The following is a 22,922-nucleotide window of genomic DNA, read 5'->3' as shown; positions in this document are numbered from 1 at the left end:
ACTGTATACCCTTTTTTCTGTGGACTAACTCAACCAATCTACTTTTAGGTACAATAAAGTTAACCTCTTTCTTTGTTAAACTCAAGAAAACCTGTCCAATTGGTTTATGATGATCAAAGCAAGCAAGTAATCAAATACCTACTGAATTGGCCAGTACATCCACTTTAAGAAAGAATTAAACCTGTTGTGGTCAAACAATGAGAGGGAAAAGAGGGAAGCCCTTTGACTCCTCCTCACTTGGCTATTAGATCATAGATGCGCATTTCTATCTGAGCTGACAATTTATCTGTTTCATTGCAAATGCTGCAGGCATTCAGGTACAGAACCCTTAAGTCAGTTATTTTACTGTTTTTGTAAACTCTGGCCCTAGCTGCTGGCACACTCTTAAGATTGCAATCACTGTCCCTTCCTGCCATAGTCTGATCATTACCTTTATTGCTACCTTGATCTATTGCCTTGTCATTTTTCTTTAATTTACTCAACCTTCCCCTACATGATCCCTTCCGTCCTCTATTTAGTTTAAAGCCCTCTTTATTTCCCTAGTTATGCAACTCGCTAGAACACTGGTCCCATTTTTGTCAACATTTTTAAAATCACTTATTCTATGATTAGTGATATATGTGACACGATGTGGAAGCCAAAAGTTGTTTAGAGTTATACTTCAGATTTTACACTTATGTTTTTTTAATACCCCCTATCCTACATGAACTACACCCCTTAAAAGGAAGTGAAGTACTTACAGTGGTGTGTTTCCCTCCAAGTCCTGGAGGTTTGTAGAGGCACTATGCTTCAGCAAGATCTGTACAAGACGGAAGTTTCCTTTTGCTGAGGCTCTATGCAAGGGAGTGGAGTGGATATTGTCTGTAACATTAGGGTCTGCTCCATTCTCCAACAACATGCAAGCAATCTATAGCAAAAGATAGGGAGAAGAGAATTAGGGTTTTAAAAAAAAAGTTTGCTGCCTGACAATAATAAACGCAACATTAAACGGTTGTGACACCGTGCAGTGGGGTTCTGGTTTGATTCCGCACTCTGCAACCATCCTTTGGAGACGCGAAAAACAGAAGGAGGAGTTATCAACATTACTGGCATCAGACTGACAACAGATTTGTCTCATATTCAACTGCGGGAGAACCCGGAATACTTCCACAAGGATGAATAAGCCAAAAGTGGCATAAAGAGAATGATCTAATCAACCATTAAAATTAAACATAAAAATAAAAGCAAAATACTGCGGATGCTGGAAATCTGAAATAAAAACAAGACATTTTGGAAATTAGCAGGTCTGGCAGCATCTGTGGACAAAGAAGCAGAGTTAACGTTTCAGGTCAGTGACCTTTCTTCAGAACCGGCAAATATTAGAAATGTAAAAGGTTATAAGCAAGTAAAGCAGGGGTGGGGCAAGAGATAACAAAGGAGAAGGTGTAGATAGGACAAGGTCACAGAATAGCTGACCAGAAGGTCGTGCAGCAAAGGCAAACAATATGTTAATGGTGTGTTGAAAGACAAAGCATTAGTACAGAAAGGGTGTTAACGGACTGAAAATTGAACAGCCGCAAGCACAAACATGAAAAAAAGTGGGTAAGCAAACTGACAAACTAAGACGAAATAAAATAAACACAAAAAAAAAAAATTTTTAAAAAGGAAAAAGAAAAACTGAAAATAAAATGGGGGGCCCCGTCATGCTCTGAAATTATTGAACTCAATGTTCAGTCCAGCAGGCTGTAGTGTGCCTAATTGGTCAATGAGATGCTGTTCCTCGAGCTTGCGCTGATGTTTACTGGAACACTGCAGCAATCCCAGGACAGAGATGTGAGCAACCGGAAGCTCGGGGTCCTGCTTGCAGACTGAGCTGAGGTATTCTCAAAGCGGTCATCCAGTCTACGTTTGGTCTCCCCAATGTAGAGAAGACCACATTGTGAGCAGCGAATACAGTATACTACATTGAAAGTACAAGTAAATCGCTGCTTCACCTGAAAGGAGTGTTTGGGGCCTGGGATAGAGAGGAGAGGAGGTAAATGGGCAGGTATTACACCTCCTTTTGTATTATGTATTAAGCATAATACACTCGTAAATTGTCTGTCGCACTGCTCATTTTAATATCCAAGATGGTGACATTTCCCGGCGGAGCAGCAGGAGAAGGTAGCGACTCTTCGGTGGGTGAGTGAAGGCATCAGGAGCTGTGTTTTAAAAGTAAGTACTTACTGTTTTACTTACTGTTTTCCTTGTCTTTGAGTTTCTTTTGGCGCCGGAGGAACCGGAAGCTGGTCGGCAGCGAGGACTCCTGGGTAGGTATTTTCCTTAAAGGTGCGGAGCTCCGTGGACTCGGCCTCATTTCCCGGCGGAGCAGCAGGAGAAGGTAGCGACTCTTCGGTGGGTGAGTGAAGGCATCAGGAGCTGTGTTTTAAAAGTAAGTACTTACTGTTTTCCTTGTCTTTGAGTTTCTTTTGGCGCCGGAGGAACCGGAAGCTGGTCGGCAGCGAGGACTCCTGGGTAGGTATTTTCCTTAAAGGTGCGGAGCTGAGTAAACCCGAGCCACTACACATGTAGTGTCTCCCACCCATCCTCCTCCTCTAACCTAATAATAAGACCCTTTTTACCCTCCTCCTCTAACCAAAAAGGACTGAGCAGGTAAGCTATTTACTGTTTTTGTTAATATCTATAGTTGTACTTAACTAAGGGGTAATTGAATAAAAGAAATGGCAGCCAGTGTAGTGTATTGCTCCTCCTGCAGAATGTTCGAGGTGAGGGAAACCTCCGGTGGCCCTGCCGACTTCACCTGCTGGAAGTGCATCCGTCTCCAGCTCCTATCAGACCGTGTTAGGGAATTGGAGCTGGAGCTGGATGAACTGAGGATCATTCGGGAAGCTGAGGGGTTGATAGATAGAAGCTACACGGAGGTCGTTACTCCACAAATCAAAGGCAGCTGGGTAACAGTTAGAGGTGGGAAGAGGTCAGTGCAGGGATCTCCTGTGGTCGTTCCCCTCAACAACAAGTATACAGTTTTAGATACTGTTGGGGGGGACGGCCTATCGGGGGCAGGCTGCAGTGACCGGGCCTCTGGCACGGGGTCCTGCACTGTGGCTCAGAAGGGAAGGAGGGAGAATGGGAGAGCACTAGTCATCGGGGACTCGATGGTGAGGAGTACGGACAGGCGGTTCTGTGGGCGCAGGCGAGACGCACGGATGGTTTGTTGCCTCCCTGGTGCCAGGGTCCGTGATGTTTGTGATCGCGTCTTCAGGATCCTTAAAGGGGAGGGGGAGCAGCCAGAGGTCGTGGTGCACATTGGCACCAACGACGTAGGAAGGAAGGGTGGCACAGATGTTAGAAGTGAGTTTAGGGAGTTAGGCTGGAAGCTGAAAGCTCGGACGGACAGAGTTGTTATCTCTGGTTTGTTGCCGGCGCCACGTGATAGTGAGGCTAGGAATAGGGAGAGAGCACAGCTGAACACGTGGCTGCAGGAATGGTGTAGGAGGGAGGGCTTCCAGTTCTTGGATAATTGGACTGCATTCTGGGGAAGATGGGACCTGTTCAAACAGGACGGGCTGCATCTGAACCAGAGGGGCACCAATATCCTGGGAGGGAGGTTTGCTAGTACTGTTCGGGAGGGTTTAAACTAGTTTGGGAGGGGGATGGGAACCGGACTTGTAATCCAGGGACCAGTGGGTCCACTCAGAAAGACAAAGAGTGTAGTGAGGTATTGGGGAAGGTAGCACTGTCACAGAGGACAGATGGGCACGGAGAAGGGTTAAAGTGCGTATACTTCAACGCAAGAAGCATCAGGAATAAGGTGAGTGAATTGAAGGCGTGGATGGGCACTTGGGACTACGATGTTGTGGCCATCACTGAAACGTGGATAGGTGAGGGGGAGGAATGGTTTTTGGAGGTACCTGGTTATAGATGTTTTCATAAGATTAGGAATGGTGGTAAAAGAGGTGGGGGGGTGGCATTGTTAGTTAGAAATAGTGTAACAACTGCTGAAAGAATTTTCGAGGAGGATCTGCCGACTGAGGCACTGTGGGTTGAGGTCAGGAACAGGAAAGGAGCAGTCACCTTGATGGGAGTTTTCTATAGGCCCCCCAATAGCAGCAGGGAGGTGGAAGAGCAGATTGGGAAACAGATTTTGGAAAGGAGCAGAAGTCACAGGGTAGTAATTATGGGGGATTTCAACTTCCCAAATATTGATTGGCAACTCTTTAGATCGAATAGTTTGGATGGGGTAGTGTTTGTGCAGTATGTCCAGGAAGCTTTTCTGACTCAGTATGTAGACTGCCCGACCAGAGGGGAGGCAATATTGGATTTGGTACTAGGTAATGAACCAGGGCAAGTGATAGAGCTGTTGGTGGGCGAGCACTTTGGAGATAGTGATCACAATTCTGTAGCATTCACTGTGGTAATGGAGAAGGATAGGTATGTGCAACAGGGCAAGGTATACAATTGGGGGAAGGGTAGATATGATGCTGTCAGGCAGGAACTGAGGAGCATAAGTTGGGAGCATATGCTGGCAGGGAAGGGCACGGTCGAAATGTGGAACTTTTTCAAGGAGCAGATAGTAGGGGCCATTGATAAGCATGTCCCTGTCAGACAGGGAAGGGATGGTCATGTGAGGGAACCGTGGTTGACAAGAGAGGTTGAGAGTCTTGTTAGGAAGAAGAAGGATGCGTATATAAAGTTGAGGAAAAAGGGCACAGGCATAGCTCTGGAGGGATACAAGATGGCCAGGAAGGATCTGAAGAAAGGGATTAGGAGAGCTAAGAGAGGGCATGAAAAATGCTTGGCGGGTAGGATAAAAGAAAACCCCAAGGCCTTTTACGCGTATGTCAGAAATATGAGGATGACTAGGGGGACCATAGGTCCGGTCAAGGACAATAGCGGGAGACTGTGTGTTGAGCCGGAAGAGATAAGTGAGGTTTTGAATGAGTACTTCTCTTCGGTATTTACGAATGAGAAGGGGTGTATTACTGAAGAGGACGGTGTGAAACAGACTGGTAAGCTCGAGGAAGTGCTCGTTAGGAGGGAAGATGTGTTGGGGTTTTTGAATAACTTGAAGATAGACAAGTCCCCCGGGCCTGACGGGGTATATCCAAGGATGTTATGGGAAGCAAGGGATGAAATTGCAGAGCCGCTGGCAATGATCTTTTCATCTTCTCTGCTGACGGGGGTGGTACCAGGTGATTGGAGGGTGGCAAATGTTGTGCCCCTGTTCAAGAAAGGGAATAGGAACAACCCTGGGAATTACAGGCCAGTTAGTCTTACTTCGGTGGTAGGCAAGTTGATGGAAAAGGTGCTGAGGGATAGGATTTATGAGCATCTGGAAAGACACTGCTTGATTCGGGACAGTCAGCACGGTTTTGTGAGGGGTAGGTCTTGCCTCACAAGCCTGATTGAATTCTTTGAGCAGGTGACCAAGCAAGTGGATGAGGGTAAACCAGTGGATGTGGTGTACATGGATTTTAGTAAGGCATTTGATAAGGTCCCCCATGGTAGACTTATGGAGAAAGTCAGGAGGCATGGGATAGTGGGGAATGTGGCCAGTTGGATTAAGAATTGGCTAACTGATAGAAGGCAGAGAGTGGTCTTAGATGGTAAATACTCAGCCTGGAGCCCAGTTACCAGTGGCGTGCCGCAGGGATCAGTTCTGGGTCCTCTCCTGTTTGTGATTTTTATTAACGACTTGGATGAGGAAGTCGAAGGGTGGGTCAGTAAATTTGCAGATGATACAAAGGTTGGTGGAGTTGTGGATACCGAGGAGGGCTATTGTCGTCTGCAAAGGGACTTGGATAGGTTGCAGTGCTGGGCTGAAAAGTGGCAGATGGAGTTTAACCCTGAAAAGTGTGAGGTCGTCCATTTTGGAAGGACAAACATGAATGCAAAATACTGGGTTAACGGTAGGGTTCTTGGGCATGTGGAGGAGCAGAGAGACCTTGGGGTCTATGTGCATAGATCATTGAAAGTTGCAACTCAAGTGGATAGGGCTGTGAAGAAGGCATATGGGGTGTTAGCGTTCATTAGCAGAGGGATTGAATTTAAGAGCCGTGAGGTGATGATGCAGCTGTACAGGACCTTGGTAAGGCCTCATTTGGAGTACTGTGTGCAGTTCTGGTCGCCTCATTTTAGGAAGGATGTGGAAGCCTTGGAGAGGGTGCAGAGGAGATTTACCAGGATGTTGCCTGGAATGGAGAATAAGTCTTACGAGGAAAGGCTGAACATTCTAGGCCTCTTCTCATTAGAAAGGAGAAGGATGAGGGGTGACATGATAGAGGTTTATAAGATGATCAGGGGAATAGATAGGGTAGACAGTCAGAAACTTTTTCCCCGGGTGGAGCAAAGCGTTACAAGGGGTCATAAATTTAAGGTGAAGGGTGGGAGATATAAGGGGGATGTCAGGGGAAGGTTCTTTACCCAGAGAGTGGTCGAGGCATGGAATGCCTTGCCCGGGGAAGTTGTTGAGTCAGAAACTTTAGGGACTTTCAAAAGGCTTTTGGATAGGTATATGGATAAAGGAGAATGATGGGGTATAGATTAAATTGTCCTTGACAGAGGACAAAGGATCGGCACAACATTGTGGGCCGAAGGGCCTGTTCTGTGCTGTATGTTCTATGTTCTATGTTCTATGTTAAAGCTGGGCGACTCCAGAAAATCACTCCAGAGTACCACCTACTCACTGCAGCAAGCAATTACTGTGTTACAGGCACTGTTTACAAAGGAGAGTGAAATTGATTTTGGTTGGTAACTATCACCCATTTTGCACTACTGTCCAAGACCAACTTCACTCCCAGGATTTTCATTCCAAAATGTCTACATGGGCAATTTCATCATTAATTATTGACAAAAAGTGAGACCAAAAATCACAACAATGGTAAGTGCATACATTAGACATTTCAAATACATATTAAAAAAAGTATCATTTCAAGTTAGCTCCTCCAGTCTCTTTAGTTTTCAACTGGCTTGTACATATGCTTTCAGTAAATTACAAGACACATGACTGATGGTAACTATGTCCTCATTATAAATAGACTTTCAGAGCCAAGCATTTTACATCTTATGACAAGTCACAAGTTATGGTGAATCTTGCAGGCAGTGACATGAAGTGCAATCTAAAAATGCTTAGAATTGCAGCCCAGAGAGGGACTCATTTTAATAAATTAACAGTTCTTATGGATTAATCAAGGTAGCTTTAGCAGCCGATTCTTGGAATCTTCTTCAGAGGGTAGGTACTGAATTCCAGCCACTAATGGATGTGAACTCCCTCTGGAGGAGGAAGTGATACTGCTATGCACCATGAAATTTGGTCAGATGATCATTAAGTTGGACTGAAGAACCCAGTGAAGAAGTCAGACCTAGATCCGCTAGGGCTATTGAGATCATGAAATGAAAAGTAAGATACTATGTTTATAACCTTGAAACCACTGAATAGAAGTTGCACTGATAGTTTAAGCTCATCCTCATGCTGAGGGTGAGAGAGGCAGGACAAACGTTTAAAAGTAAAGAAATTTCAGAGCTATGCATTATTCAGCATTATGTAAAAGGGGCCATAGTGCAAAAACATAATGCACAAGTCAGGCCAGCTCATATAATAAAAGCAAAATATTGCAGATGCTGGAAATCTGAAATAAAGAGAGAAAATGCTGGAAATACTCAGCAGGTCAGGCAGAAGTGGAGAGAGAAGCAGAATTAACGTTTCAGGTCTGTGACCTTTCATCAGAACAATATTCCATGGCAGCTCATTACATCTACGTTTTTCCAAGTATGAAATAGGTCAATTGTCTTATAGAATACAAGTGAATTTAAGTGAGCTATGTGGTCACAGTGCCATCAGTTAGCACCCTATAGTAAAGAATGATCTGAAATGGATTAAACAGTACCACCTCAATTGACAAAATTATCATTGAACCATTATATGTTGGATAACAGATAGCTGGAGAGATGGCTGACAAACAATCGGGTACAGAAGCAGAAGGTAAGCCATTGTGCCATTCTGACATTATCAGGTAATGAACTTGAGTTTTGACAAGTTGTAATGAAAATAGAGCTTTGATGATGCAAAAAGTCATCAACCTGAAATGTTCACGGTTTCTTTCTCCACAGATGCTGCCTGAACTTCTGAGTATTCCAGCATTTGTAGTATTCTGCTTTTCTTAATATGTTTTATTCTCTCCCCCTCAAATACATTTGCATGCTAAAAAGGTTTGTAGTCTCGAATACAAAACATGAACAAAAAAAAAAGAGACCAGAAGAGAATATGTAAAGTACACAAAATGAAAGCCAGAACTTTCACAGGAACTGGGCTGCCGAGTCAAATGATCCACATGAGTAGGTGGGGGAAATCATTACCAAACCAGTGATAAATGCAATGCAGAGTTACAAGAATTCCATTCTGGCAATGAGGTGATGAAGCAATCAGGCCAGTTTTACTTTCATGTTTGTCATTGTGGTTTTCTGGCTGTGTAGGGGTCAGTGGGTTTCAGAGTTCACCCCCACAGCTGGAGAAGGACTGCAAGCAAGTCTAGAGTCAGAGAGAGCATGGTGGAAGGGAGAGAAATTTGTAAAAAGGAAAAGCCACAGACTGCCTCAGTAACAGGACAGCAGGGTGAAAATGAGTGTGCAACCACTGAAAATGAAAAGTGGCCAGAGGTTGAATTAGCAAGAGGCATAGAGCAGCCTGCTAGGGAAACAGAGAAGTAAATGAAGGAGGGGCTCAGAAAATGCCAAGGTCAGGAAGAGGATAGTGACTAAAGCGTGGCTACCTGACCCGAACCCGACCAGACTGGACGACATGTGTTGGGTTCGGGTCTCTCTTCCGGGTCCAGCATTCGGGTTCGGGTCAGGTCGGGCTGGATGTGGACAGTGCTGCCTTGCTCCAGGAAGTAAGCTTCAAATGAACATGCAGAACGTCAAGGCGGGAAACGTGCAATGCGGACTCCGCGGTGAGCGTCTCTATAACGTCATCGTGCTTATGCTGTAGCTTCCATGAATCTAAGTGATTCTACACTCTAGTGCACTATGGATGTAAAACAAATGCCGTCTACTGGAGAATCTTTAGCAATGGAAAGTCTGTAGCCGGAAAAGGTAAATCTTCTGTTTGGAAACATTTCAATGCTGTTGTTTTCCATGATAGTAAAAGCTCAAATAGATTTGTACAATGCAAATCTTACAAACTTCTATTAAAATAGGAGAGCAAAAAGACAGGAAATTAATCTTTGCAGCAGCACAGAGAAAGGTTATACTTGCCCTGCAGCAGGGCCAAGTACAGGCCTGCTACCCGACCCGAACCCAATGGGATCAGACGACATGTGTCAGGTTCGGGTTGGATCGCTCTTCCGGGTCCGGCTTTCGGGCTCGGTCGGGGTCAGACAGACACAGAAATATTAGCAGGTAAGTGTTAAAAGTAAAAAACCTACCCGAACTACGAGTCTGGGACAAAGAGGGAAACTCAGTGAGCATCTCCATGATGTCATCACGCTCATGCTGCAGCTTCCTGAAGATTGGGAGTCACAAGGTAGGTAAAGGGAACATTCTGGTGGTTGGGTTGGGCACGGGAAAAATTGGAGGGACTCGGGCTGGGTCAGGCTCAGGTCTGATGTGGTCCTGTCGGGTTCAGGTCAGGTTTTTTCCCGACCTGAGCAGGCCTTTAGGGCCAAATCAGTCGTACCTAACTTTGTTTGTACAGATGAGCAGAAAAAAACATACCCGCTCACAAGAAATCAGAAATTACAAACAAATGTGTGAGTCTCTGTTGCAAGGATATTCGACCTTTCCAAACTGTCTCTGGTGAAGGGTTTGTTGAGCTAGCACGAGAGCTCATCAATGTGGGTGCTGCATACAGTCGGGTATCAGCATCAGTAAAGGCTGATACTAAATTCAAGTACAGTTTCAAGAAGGTGTTGTGATACGGCTGAAGAGAAAACAATTAATTTCTCAGATTCCTGACACAAGGATCGGGGAATGACAACTGACATGTGGACGGATGACTACCGTAAAATCCATTATATGTCGATAACCTGTCATTACATCACAGTAGATTTTCAACTTAATGCCAAAGTTTTAACAGCAATGTTTCCAATGGAGGATGCCAAAACTGGCGAAAACATCAGGTGTGAGATTTTAAAGCCACTAGTGAATACTTTTTGGATTTGACCCAGCAAATTTAAATAAATTAGTCTGGGTGACAGATCAAGGCGCTAACATCGTGCTTGCTCTTAGACCATATCAACGTCTGGATTGCCAGGACCACGTATATAACACGGTCCTTCGACATTCACTTGATCCAAAGGAATTAGCTTCTGAAGCTCCGGACGTTGTCGACACTATACATCATGCCGAAGCCTTGGTGACATACGTTAAACAGTCTGGTCTTGCTGCACGGTTGTCTAAAACTGTAAATCCAATGGGAGAAACAAGGTACAGTACTGTGTATCTGACACTGAATTCAATTCAGGATATTGATCATGAACTGCATGAGAAATTGGAAGAGTGGGGAAAACGATAGGCTGGAAAACATCACCTCCGATGTCTTGCAGTTTTTGGTTGATTTCCTCCGACCGTTTTATGAAGCTCAAAGGGAACTCAAGGGAAACCAGTATCCTACATTGAATCTGGTAATTCCGTGGTTTGAGAAACTTAAACGACTCTGTCTGCCACTTTCTTCAGATACTCCAATGCAAGCAGTTGTCAGGTAACGGCACAGAGAGTGGCTTCTGAAGAAAGTTGAAATAAATGACGTGCACAAGATAACAACATTTCTCTGGCCTAAATTTAATCAGCTGTGAATGTTGTCCAGCCATGATGGGGAAGAAGTTCATTCTGAAGTGCGCAGACTTATCAACAACTTTAAAACAGAAGACCCTGTGAAGGAAAGGAAAGCGGTTGACGATGAACCTACAGCTGCCAAGAAAGCAGTGACCGAATTTGCTGAATGGGAGAATGTTCATGAAGAAATGGACACAAATGATGAAGTGCAGCAGTACACAGCACAGAGGCCTTCTGTGTTGACGATGGAAAACGAGCATGATCTGTTGGGCTGGTGGAAGGAACAGTGTTGCATACCCTAAATTGGCCAAGCTGGCTAGAAGTATACTTTGCATTCCGACGAACAGCAGCAGCGAGAGGAAGTTCAGCGTAGCTGGAAGGACAATTGACCAGCGGAGGACTGTCCTCAAGCCTTCCACTGTTGACTTTTTTTTTAACACGACAATTTATAAGACCTTTTTTTTCCCTTTTCTTTGCCATGTCTGTAACAGAGACTACTAAATCAAATAAAAGCAAAATACTGCAGATGCTGGAAATCTGAAATAAAAACAAGAAAAGCTGGAAATACTCAGCAGGTATGGCAGCATCTGTGGAGAGAGAAGCAGAGTTAACGTTTCAGGTCAGTGACTCTTCTACTAAATCAAATGTTCACCAAACTGCCGATTGGGTGCTTTGGTGGAGTTGGCTATTTGTTTTCTTTTTAATCTACAGTTTGACGCAATTTGTTTCTGTCTTATCTGGTTATCACAGTGCTGTTTGTGGGAGCTTGCTGTGGGCAATGGCTGCTGAGTTTCCTTCTTTACAACAGTGACTACAAGTCACAAAGACCTTCAGTGGGTTGAAAGTGGTTTGAGACGTCCTGAGGTTGTGAAAGGTGGAGAACAGCAAGTCTTTCTTTGTAGAGAAAAAGTGAATACTCTCATGAGAAGACTGCTTAAAAATCATGAGGGAGTCAAGCCATTGTTTGAAAGTCTCGGAAGAGTCAGGTTGATATTTCTTACAGAAAAGAGAAATACTATGCGTATTTGAAAGTTATCTACAAAAATTTAGTTTGGCTCCTAGAGTTGGGATCTTTAATTTTATCTACTCAAGGAGTTGGAAGAAAGATGTTTAATAAATACTTAACTATATTTGATCATTGTTCGATTATTTGTTTTGCATTTTAATACTTCAAATCAGGGCTTCTGGGATGCTTTATCTCTTCTAAGACTGAACTGTAATCTTATAGAGGAACGAGACAGTAGTGTGTAAAAGCAAATAACAAGCAGCACTTGCTGGAGGGTTGAGATTCACCCATGACATCAAATAATCTAGGGTAAGATTTTTTTTTTTTTTAAAGTGACACTAACCTTTATGTAAAATTGCATTAAATGTCAATGCTAGAAATTGTTCAACATACTTTGTCAACATTAACATTTTTTTTTGCTATGTAGGCTATTCGAGGTGCTGGCCATTATGTGTATGCTGATCAACCAGAAGTCTTCAAACAATACTGCAGATCTGCAGTCCTGTAGACTAAAAATCAGACAGCACTAGGAATCTGCAGTACTGTCCATTAACAATCAAACAGCACTGGGAAAGCCTGCTATCTGATCTGCCATTTTTCCAATCAATCAATCTTTCTTTTCACTGAAATTTAGTGTCCGGTCCAATCTCTCCGTATTGAATTCACTAAGCTTAGGAATAGCAGTAAGAAAATGATAAAGTTTGGCCTCTGTATTGCTCATGTTCAAATCTTCATGGCCTCGCACATACACCCCCCTCCACCACTCCAAATCTCTACAGCCCTCCAACCCTCCGAAAACTGTGTTGACTAAAAACGGGAGGGGGTAAGGAAATCACGAGGTTTGTACCCCTGATCACTATCCAATGAACTCTGCCACAAAGTGCTTGTGTGAGAAAGATGAGAGGGGTGGGGGGGTGGGGGTGCTGTTGGTGACAAGATCAAGCTCACCTCAGATTCCCAACTCCATCAGCACGATTCTGTAGGAATTGGCTGCTGCCGGAATGGAGGATCACAACATTTGGACAAGGTACAGCACAATAACCTGTTTGATATAATTAACTTTATTACAGTAGGCAGGTCGGGTCCAGGTCGGGTTTCAATTTCATACGCGAGCAGGCCTTTAATAGTGACAAGAAGCAGTAAAGCTAAAGGTATTTTTTGAACAGTATTTTAATGAATATGCACTTCCTTTAATGTGGAGCTCAAAACTCCACTCAGTATTCCAACTGTGGTTTACTAAGGTTTTATGTATATTCACTTTTATATTTTATGCCATTAAGCTCAATCTTCCATTAGTTTGTTTTTAAAATGACATTATCCATTTGAGGTGCTGCACTTACCATCTTGTGAACGTGAACCTTCAAATCCCTCTGCTCAGCCTTCCTTCATACTTCCATTTTGTTAAAGTTCAAAATGTACTAACTCACCTTGATTGACAATGAATTCCATCTGACACTTTTTTGCCCATTCCAACATCTTCTCAATATCCACTTGCAGATTCCTTTCATTCTCAGGATTATTTAGTATGACCCGATTTTAGTAACATTTGCAAATCTAGACATCACTCTCTTTATCCCTTTGGCATCGACATACATTCTGAATAGAAGCAGTCCCAAAACAGAGCCCCTTGGAACACCATGACCCACTTCAAACCACTGAGAAACTGGTCTTGAGTCTTCTTCGTTTCCTCCCTTCTAACTAGATTTTAGTCCAATTTGCTACTTTTCCTTGAATCTTCTGTAGTCTCCTGTTTGGCATTTTGTCAAAGGCTTTCGCAAAGTCCACATCCGCCAAATCTGTAACCTTGTTAAACAATTCTATCAGGTTCCTCAAATATAATTTTCCTTTCTGAATTCTAGGCTACAGCTACTAATTATTTTCTCTTCATCCAGATATTTCTTGATATTGTCTTTAAAGATTCCAAATATTTTCCTCTGTGGATGTTAACTACACTAATTACCTGGGTTAGCACTGTGCCCTTTTTTGAAAATGGATACGAGGGCATTGCAACTAGATTTCCACTGTCTAACCTTATTGATCATACTTTTAAAAATTGCAAACTACGGTTCTGACCTGCAGCTGGCAGTTTGGCTCAGTTGGCAGCACGGTCTCGTGAGTCAGCAGGTTGTGGGTTCAAGCCCCACAATGGACATCAGCACATAATCTAGACTGACATTTAAATGCCATACTGAGGGAATGCTCCATTGTCAGTGCTGCCACCTTTTGGATAATACATTAAGTGGAAGATTTGTCAGCCTGTTGGGACAATGTAACAGATCCAATGAGACTATTCAAAGATGGCTGGGGTGGCAGATGAGGGTACTCCTGGCATCCTGGTCAACATTTTTCCCTCAAAGAACACAAAGATTATCTGGACATTGATCTGTAGTTTGGTGTCAAGCTATGCCACATTTGCCTGCATGTTAGTGGCCATGCCTTAAAAGTAATTGATAGCTCATAAAGCACTTTGGGATATCCTGAAGAGCTGAATGGTTCAATACAAGTGCAGCCAGAAGAACAATTAAACTCTAAGATCACCCAATGTTTATATAACAAGTAGAGTTTGTTTTTTCTTAAAGCCACAATTTCATCTTAGTGGAAGAATTATACATTGTGCATTACATGATGGAACTCTAGCACATACAAAGTAGCCACAAGAAAACCACTCATAATATATTAATAAAAACTGTCAGTGAAAGTACAGGGAGGAAGCAATCTTAAAATGCTGTGTTTTTCTGATCAGAAGCCTGAAACTAGTTTGCAGAGTTCAATGACCAAACAGCAATCAAACTTTGAATGACCCAAGGTGCTGTTTCTTTAGCAATTAGGCTTTGACCTTTAAAAACAGAGTTTTGGTAGCACAGTCTGTCCTTACACAAGAGTATGTTATCGAGTTTATTGTTAGCATAACCACTTCTAGATAAAAAGGTTGCGTCTAGCATGCATTTGCTCCATCAAGTGTAACATGCAAATTATTTGCAGCTGCAAATTCAAACTCAACATTTCCACAACAAATCACAGCTAAAGATAGGGAGCACACAAATAAAACAAAAGGCTGAAAAGCTTTCAATAATAATTTAAGAAAATGGCCCTTCAGCAAAAGCTACCAATGAAGACAGTTGGATCAAATCACTGCAACAAACTTGTTTTGAAAATCCTTACGTCCACCATCTTGGGCTCTCCATTAAACTGAGGACATATTATTAAAAATAAAGTTTATAACAATGGGACATGAAAAATACAATATTTAGCATAGTGTCAGGCAAACCCCACCTACCAAGACTGAGGCACACATTATTTCACCACATGAACATTAAAACTTAAAATTGCAAGCCCTGACCGGAAAGACATTTCCATGGTAACAGACAATGTTGAAACAATGGGGATCCAGCAGTTGCTTCTCCAATACACAGAAGTGGTCAGACCAGTTTTAGTCACATGATTGACTGGCTGCTGCAGAGTTTTTGAACTCCCAACAAAGGTTTTGAAGAGAGACAAAGCTGTGTGCTCATGGAGTAAACACCTCTCCTGAAACTGAAGCAAGAATTACAGCCTCTCCTGTCTACCTTCATCTCTTCCCATGGAACTGAATCTTATGAAAAGATGTGAAACTAAAAGAGAGAAAGATTTCCTACGTGAACAAGGTTTAAGACTAATATTGGGCCCCAATGCAATGCAATCAAGGACTACAGTGAGCTCGAGAACCAGTAACAAAATATTGCCTCAAACTGTTCTACTTATCTTTTCTGTCCCTATTTTGCATGTTTATATCGCACATGCATGCTCACGTGAGCGTGTCGTATATCTGTAGGCGTGAACCGTATTAGAGTTTAAGGTTTAATAAATTTCATATTTCTGCTTTAAACCAAAGAAAGCCTGTTTATGCTCAGTTCTTTGCCTAATAATTGGAAACTGTGAACAAGGATTCACACAAAGGGGAGCTCAAAACACATCTTAAAACATCTTAAAAATTAAACCCTGTTACAATAAGACCAGGTGAAGACAGCAAGAGACCCCGAGACACATTGCTCACCTGGTCGTAACAATAGTGATGCGGCATAACCTAAAGAATTGCATCTGCTGCGTTTGAAATGCTTGCAATAATGTTTATGCCATCAGCCTGCAATAATATGACAGCCTCAGGTTCTAGGAGGTTAATTTCAGAATTCACCAATGCCCACAATTTATAAAAATGTTTATGATTGACAGTGAGACTGGCCATTTACAGTGTACTGTGGTCCTGAGCCTCACTCCTCCCAATGAACAAGCATGGAAATTTGAAGGGACAAAATATACAAATCAGGTAGGGTCCCTCACCTGATTATAATCCAATGACTCATGTTGGAAAATGCCCAAGCAGATGCCTGGTAAGGACAGGAATAGGCTTAGCAGTATGCTGAATAAACCACTGACATATCAATTTGGCTTACACGTGCAAAGTGGATACTTAGGTGAATACCAGAGGGTTGCATATATTTGTACCGCCACAACCCAACACAAGTCTGCCTCTGATAGAAAGGAAAGGTTCAGTGGTTAGGTCACTGTACAAATTTAGATGGAAGGACGTCAAGTTGTCTATATCTTAACATTTTCTGTACAATTTACAAGCCAAGGCAGCTTTTATCTCGTACCTAAAAATGTTAAGAAGGCCAACAGGTGTTGTTAGGTTATATGGACGGCTGTAAATGCTAGTTATTTCTGATCTTCAGACTGCTAACTGATTCTGGAAGACCATGTCAGAGATGCGATCACCTCCCATTCTGTGCACAATTTAACTTTGGAACAGACACGGCCAGAAAGACAAAATGACCAATGAAACATTACAAATCTACATAGTCATGCTCACACTGACCTCTGGGCAAATCAAGGAGAAAACAGCATATGCAAGTCCTGCGTTCAAGAACTGTTAGACTATCAGCAAATAAGAAAGAGGGACACGACACTGAACATCTCCAGAAACCATACTAAAGTATGCACCGGAGTGACTATAAACTGGTTATGGCTGAAGGAGCAAGTGCATCTTCAGAAAGGGTGTGATAGCTTAGTGGTTATGTTACTGGACTCGTAATCAAGAGGCCCGATCTAATGATCCAGGGACATGAGTTCAAAATCCATCACGCAGCTGGAGAATTTATTCAATTAGTTAATTAAACGAAACCAGTGAATTATCATCAATACCCACCTGGCTCACTAATGTCCTTTATGGAAGGAAATTTGTTGTTCTTATCTAGTCTAGCCTGTGTGTGACTCCAGAGTCACAGCAATGTGGCTGACTCTAAACTGCCCTCCGAAATGGCCTATCAAGTCACTCAATTACATTCAAGAAAGCAGCTCACCACCACTTTCTCAACAGCAATTAAGGATGGGGAATTAATGCTGGCCTTGCCAGCAATTACCGCATTCTATGAATTAATTAAAAGAAAGGAAGTTTAATAGCCATTGTGTACAATTGTGCTGATCTGCATCTGCTTTTGCTTATTAAAATAACTGTAAATAAAACCTAGTCACTCAACTTGAACCTAAAGCAAAGAGTGTGGCATGTTGATATTTATATCTTTTGGGCCATCTAAGAGTGAAATAAATGTGCAGGGACTGGTGAACTAGAATCTGTAACTCCCAAGGCTACAAGATCTTTACGGGACTGAAATCCAAGAATCTGCAATTTGTGCAATGTAGAACATGTGGTGCCTACTTATGCAGCAAAATGGTTGAAAGGGAGAAAAAGGACTTATCAAAATACTTTAATCCTGTATCACAAACAAATACCAGAGTGCCGTGGGTATTTGAAGAACCATGACCCAATACGAATCACGACCTCATTAGAGGTGGGTAAGTGTGCAACAATAAAAATAGGATATTAACTAAATAAAAATTGGCTCGTATTTAAATGTTAGTCCAATACCTCATAGCGGTTTCGAGAAGCAGCATAGTGCAGTGGTGAGCAACCATTCTGATTGATAGCATTGACCTGTGCTCCTTTACCAATCAGCACCTTCACAATTTCCTCTCGACCTGCTGATGCAGCAATGTGCAGGGGAGTCCAGCCAACCTAAAAAAATAAAAACTGTCAGCACACCAGTTTATGGGCTCAACAGAATGTGAATCTGAAGACACAGAAAATACACAGGTCAGTAGGCAGCTATCAAGAAAAAAAAGACAAGTGGACACCCATGTTTTCTCTTTACAGCTGTTGACTGTCTTGTGAATTTCCAATATTTTCTGTTTTTATTTCAGTTTTTCAACATTTGCAGTTTTTCCTTTTAAGAATTTTAGGCTGTTAACTTCCTTTAAAACATTACATAGAATTGAAAGTTTGTACTGTTTAGGGCCAAATTTTTAAGCTGAGTCCCAGTAGTGGACATTCTCAGACAAGATATTACATTTGGATGCAAGATCAAAAATTCTCTAATCTGCCCAAACGATGCGACTTAGTTCTCTTGAGCACCCTCTTATGGTATGAGTGTAGATAACAAGCTAGGTGATTCTTTCTCCCTAATTGGACACTTCTGTGTTATGGAACAAGAAATTTGTTTAGACAGTCCAAAATGTATTTCATGTAGGACCATTATGATGAGCAGAAAACCAGTTGGGAAGAGGTGGAAGGATTTCCCTAGTGCAATCAAAATACTGCAGATATCAGGATCTTGTTTTTGAATAGGACACTTCTTTCAAACACTAACACTTGACACAAATTGTCACTTAGCAAGCTCACTGAGAGAAGTCACAAGAATAGCTGCATTGGGAAACAGAAGTCTGATACTAATTAAAGGTCATCGACCTGAAACGTTAACTCTGTTTCTCTCTTTACAGATGCTGCCAGACCTGCTGAGTATTTCCAGCACTTTCTTTGTATTTCAGATTTCCAGTATCCACAGTATTTTGCTTTTATTATACTGGAGAAGTGAGGTTGCACTTCAGAGGTTGGAATTAAAGGATGTTAATGCTGCATTGTAGAGAGAGCGTTAAGTGCCTTCTCAGTAGGTTTAGGAATGCTCAACAGTGTCAATGTGGTCCCAAAGATGGAAGAATACTCAGATTCTCATTATATATCAGAATTTGACTGGTTCACTTGAAAAAAATAACTAATATGAATACGGGAACAGGAGGTCATTTAACCCTCGAGCCTGTTCATTCAATGAGATCACGGCTGATCTGCAAAATAACTCCGTATGTCCTATATGGGGAAAAGGTGGACAAAGAAAATTACAGCACAGGAACAGGCCCTTCGGCCCTCCAAGCCTGCGCCCTTAATATCTTTGGTTAACAAAGATCTATCAATCTTAGATTTAAAATCAACAATTTTAATCGCATTTAATAACAGCATCAATTTTGTGGAACAGTGTTACAAACGTCTACCATCCTACCAACAGATAGGAGGTTCTGTGGGAACGAGAGAGACTCACGGTTGGTGTGTTGCCTCCCAGGTGCCAGGGTTCGTGATGTCTCGGATCGTGTTTTTGGGATCCTTAAGGGGGAGGGGGAGCAGCCCCAAGTCGTGGTCCACATAGGCACCAACGACATAGGTAGAAAGAGAGATGGGGATTTAAGGCAGAAATTCAGGGAGCTAGGGTGGAAGCTTAGAGCGAGAACAGAGTTGTTATCTCTGGGTTGTTGCCCGTGCCACGTGATAGCGAAGCGAGGAATAGGGAGAGAGAGGAGTTGAACACGTGGCTGCAGGGATGGTGTAGGAGGGAGGGTTTTGGTTTCCTGGATAATTGGGGCTCTTTCTGGGGTAGGTGGAACCTCTACAAACAGGATGGTCTTCACCTGAACCAGAGGGGTACCAATATCCTGGGGGGGAGATTTGCTAGTGCTCTTCGGGGGGGGGGGGTTTAAACTAATTCAGCAGCGGAATGGGAACCTAAATTGTAGTTCCAGTGTACAGGATGTTGAGAGTAGTGAGGTCAGGGATAAGGTTACAAGGACGCAAGAGGGCACTGGCAAGCAAGAACTTGGTTTAAAGTGTGTCTACTTCAAAGCCAGGAGCATCCGGAATAAGGTGGGTGAGCTTGCAGCATGGGTTGGTACCTGGGATCTCGATGTAGTGGCCATTTCGGAGACATGGGTAGAGCAGGGGCAGGAATGGATGTTGCAGGTTCCGGGATTTAGATGTTTCAGTAAGAACAGAGAAGATGGTAAAAGAGGGGGTGTGGCATTGTTAATCAAGGAGAGTATTACAGTGGCAGAAAGGACGTTTGAGGACTTGTCTACTGAGGTAGTATGGGCCGAGGTTAGAAACAGGAGAGGAGAGGTCACCCTGTTGGGAGTCTTCTATAGACCTCCGAATAGTTCCAGAGATGTAGAGGAAAGGATAGCGAAGATGATTCTCGACAGGGGCGAGAGTAACAGGGTAGTTGTTATGGGAGACTTTAACTTTCCAAATATTGACTGGAAATACTATAGTTCAAGTACTTTAGATGGGTCAGTTTTTGTCCAGTGTGTGCAGGAGGGTTTTCTGACACAGTATGTAGACAGGCCAACCAGGGGCGATGCCACATTGGATTTGGTACTGGGTAATGAACCCGGCCAGGTGTTAGATTTAGATGTAGGTGAGCACTTCGGTGATAGTGATCACAATTCGGTTAGGTTTACCTTAGCGATGGGCAGGGACAGGTATATACCGCAGGGCAATTATAGCTGGGGGAAAGGAAATTATGATGCGATTAGGCAAGATTTAGGATGCGTAGGATGGGGAAGCAAACTGCAGGGGATGGGCACAATCGAAATGTGGAGCTTATTCAAGGAGCATCTACTGCGTGTCCTTGATAAGTATGTACCTGTCAGGCAGGGAGGAAGTTGTCGAGCGAGGGAGCCGTGGTTTACTAAAGAAGTTGAAGCGCTTGTCAAAAGGAAGGCGGCGGCTTATGTTAGGATGAGACGTGAAGGCTCAGTTAGGGCGCTTGAGAGTTACAAGCTAGCCAGGAAGGATCTAAAGGGAGAGCTAAGAAGAGCAAGGAGAGGACACGAGAAGTCATTGGCGGATAGGATCAAGGAAAACCCTAAGGTTTTCTATAGGTATATCAGGAATAAAAGAATGACTAGAGTTAGATTAGGGCCAATCAAGGATAGTAGTGGGAAGTTGTGTGTGGAATCAGAGGAGATAGGGGAAGCGTTAAATGAATATTTTTCGTCAGTATTTACAGTAGAGAAAGAAAATGTTGTCGAGGAGAATACGGAGATTCAGACTACTAGGCTAGATGGGATTGAGGTTCACAAGGAGGAGGTGTTAGCAATTTTGGAAAGTGTGAAAATAGATAAGTCCCCTGGGCCAGATGGGATTTATCCTAGGATTCTCTGGGAAGCCAGGGAGGAGATTGCAGCGCCTTTGTCCTTGATCTTTATGTCGTCATTGTCGACAGGAATAGTGCCGGAAGACTGGAGGATAGCAAATGTTGTCCCCTTGTTCAAGAAGGGGAGTAGGGACAGCCCTGGTAATTATAGACCGGTGAGCCTTACTTCGGTTGTGGGTAAAATGTTGGAAAAGGTTATAAGCGACAGGATTTATAATCATTTTGAAAAGAATAAGTTCATTAGCGATAGTCAGCACGGTTTTGTGAAGGGTAGGTCGTGCCTCACAAACCTTATTGAGTTTTTCGAGAAGGTGACCAAACAGGTGGATGAGGGTAAAGCAGTGGATGTGGTGTATATGGATTTCAGTAAGGCGTTTGATAAGGTTCCCCATGGTAGGCTATTGCAGAAAATACGGAAGTATGGGGTTGAAGGTGATTTAGAGCTTTGGATCAGAAATTGGCTAGCTGAAAGAAGACAGAGGGTGGTGGTTGATGGCAAATGTTCATCCTGGAGTTTAGTTACTAGTGGTGTACCGCAAGGTTCTGTTTTGGGGCCACTGCTGTTTGTCATTTTTATAAATGACCTGGAAGAGGGTGTAGAAGGGTGGGTTAGTAAATTTGTGGATGACACGAAGGTCGGTGGAGTTGTGGATAGTGCCGAAGGATGTTGTAGGGTACAGAGGGACATAGATAGGCTGCAGAGCTGGGCTGAGAGATGGCAAATGGAGTTTAATGCGGAAAAGTGTGAGGTGATTCACTTTGGAAGGAGTAACAGGAATGCAGAGTACTGGGCTAATGGGAAGATTCTTGGTAGTGTAGATGAACAGAGAGATCTTGGTGTCCAGGTACATAAATCCCTGAAAGTTGCTACCCAGGTTAATAGGGCTGTTAAGAAGGCATATGGTGTGTTAGCTTTTATTAGTAGGGGGATCGAGTTTCGGAGCCACGAGGTCATGCTGCAGCTGTACAAAACTCTGGTGAGACCGCACCTGGAGTATTGCGTGCAGCTCTGGTCACCGCATTATAGGAAGGATGTGGAAGCTTTGGAAAGGGTGCAGAGGAGATTTACTAGGATGTTGCCTGGTATGGAGGGAAGGTCTTACGAGGAAAGGCTGAGGGACTTGAGGTTGTTTTCGTTGGAGAGGAGGAGGAGGAGAGGTGACTTAATAGAGACATAAAAGATAATCAGAGGGTTAGATAGGGTGGATAGTGAGAGTCTTTTTCCTCGGATGGTGATAGCAAACACGAGGGGACATAGCTTTAAGTCGAAGGGTGATAGATCTAGGACAGATGTTAGAGGTAGTTTCTTTACACAGAGAGTAGTAGGGGCGTGGAACGCCCTGCCTGCAACAGTAGTAGACTCGCCAACTTTAAGGGCATTTAAGTGGTCATTGGATAGACATATGGATGAAAATGGAATAGTGTAGGTCAGATGGTTTCACAGGTCGGCGCAACATCGAGGGCCGAAGGGCCTGTACTGCACTGTAATGTTCTAATTCTAATTCTAATCCTGTGTTTGTAGAAGGGTTTCCTAATTGCACGCCTGAAAGGTCTGGCTCTAAATTTTAGACCATGCCCCATTAGACGACCCAACCTGCAAAAATAGTTTCTCTCTATCTGTCCTATCTGTTCCCCTTGATACCATGAAAATTTCCATGAGATGACCCTTTAACCTTCTAAATTCCAAGGAATACAACGCTAGTTTGTGTAATCGCTCCTTGTAATTTAACACTTGGAATCTGGGTATCATTCTCGTAAATCTGCACTGCACTTCCTCCAAGGCCAATACCTCCTTCCTAAGGTGTGGTGCCCAGAACTGCTCACAGTACTCCAGATGTGGTCTAACAATGGCTATGTATAGCTGAAGCATGACTTCT

General features: G+C 43.1%; 1 protein-coding gene and 1 long non-coding RNA gene across 2 annotated transcripts in view; one reads left to right on the top strand and one right to left on the bottom strand.

The window, feature by feature from the left end:
- The window catches only part of psmd10 (proteasome 26S subunit, non-ATPase 10), a 55,343-nt gene that overhangs the window by 26,141 nt on the left and 6,280 nt on the right, over positions 1-22,922 (bottom strand). Inside the window, exons 3-4 of the mRNA XM_068047242.1 lie at positions 17,658-17,804; positions 741-907 (exon numbers count right to left, since the gene is read on the bottom strand). Coding sequence (XP_067903343.1) covers positions 741-907; positions 17,658-17,804 — 314 coding nt within the window. The remainder of the gene's footprint in view (positions 1-740; positions 908-17,657; positions 17,805-22,922) is intronic.
- LOC137377853 (uncharacterized) lies at positions 7,908-12,625 on the top strand. Its single transcript, XR_010976497.1, has 3 exons — positions 7,908-7,960; positions 11,929-12,064; positions 12,183-12,625. It is a non-coding gene; the product is annotated as an uncharacterized lncRNA (long non-coding RNA).

The sequence above is a fragment of the Heterodontus francisci genome, chromosome 15, assembly GCF_036365525.1.
Source record: "Heterodontus francisci isolate sHetFra1 chromosome 15, sHetFra1.hap1, whole genome shotgun sequence".
NCBI classification, from domain to species: domain Eukaryota; kingdom Metazoa; phylum Chordata; class Chondrichthyes; order Heterodontiformes; family Heterodontidae; genus Heterodontus; species Heterodontus francisci.
This window is presented reverse-complemented; position numbering and strand designations above follow the sequence as displayed.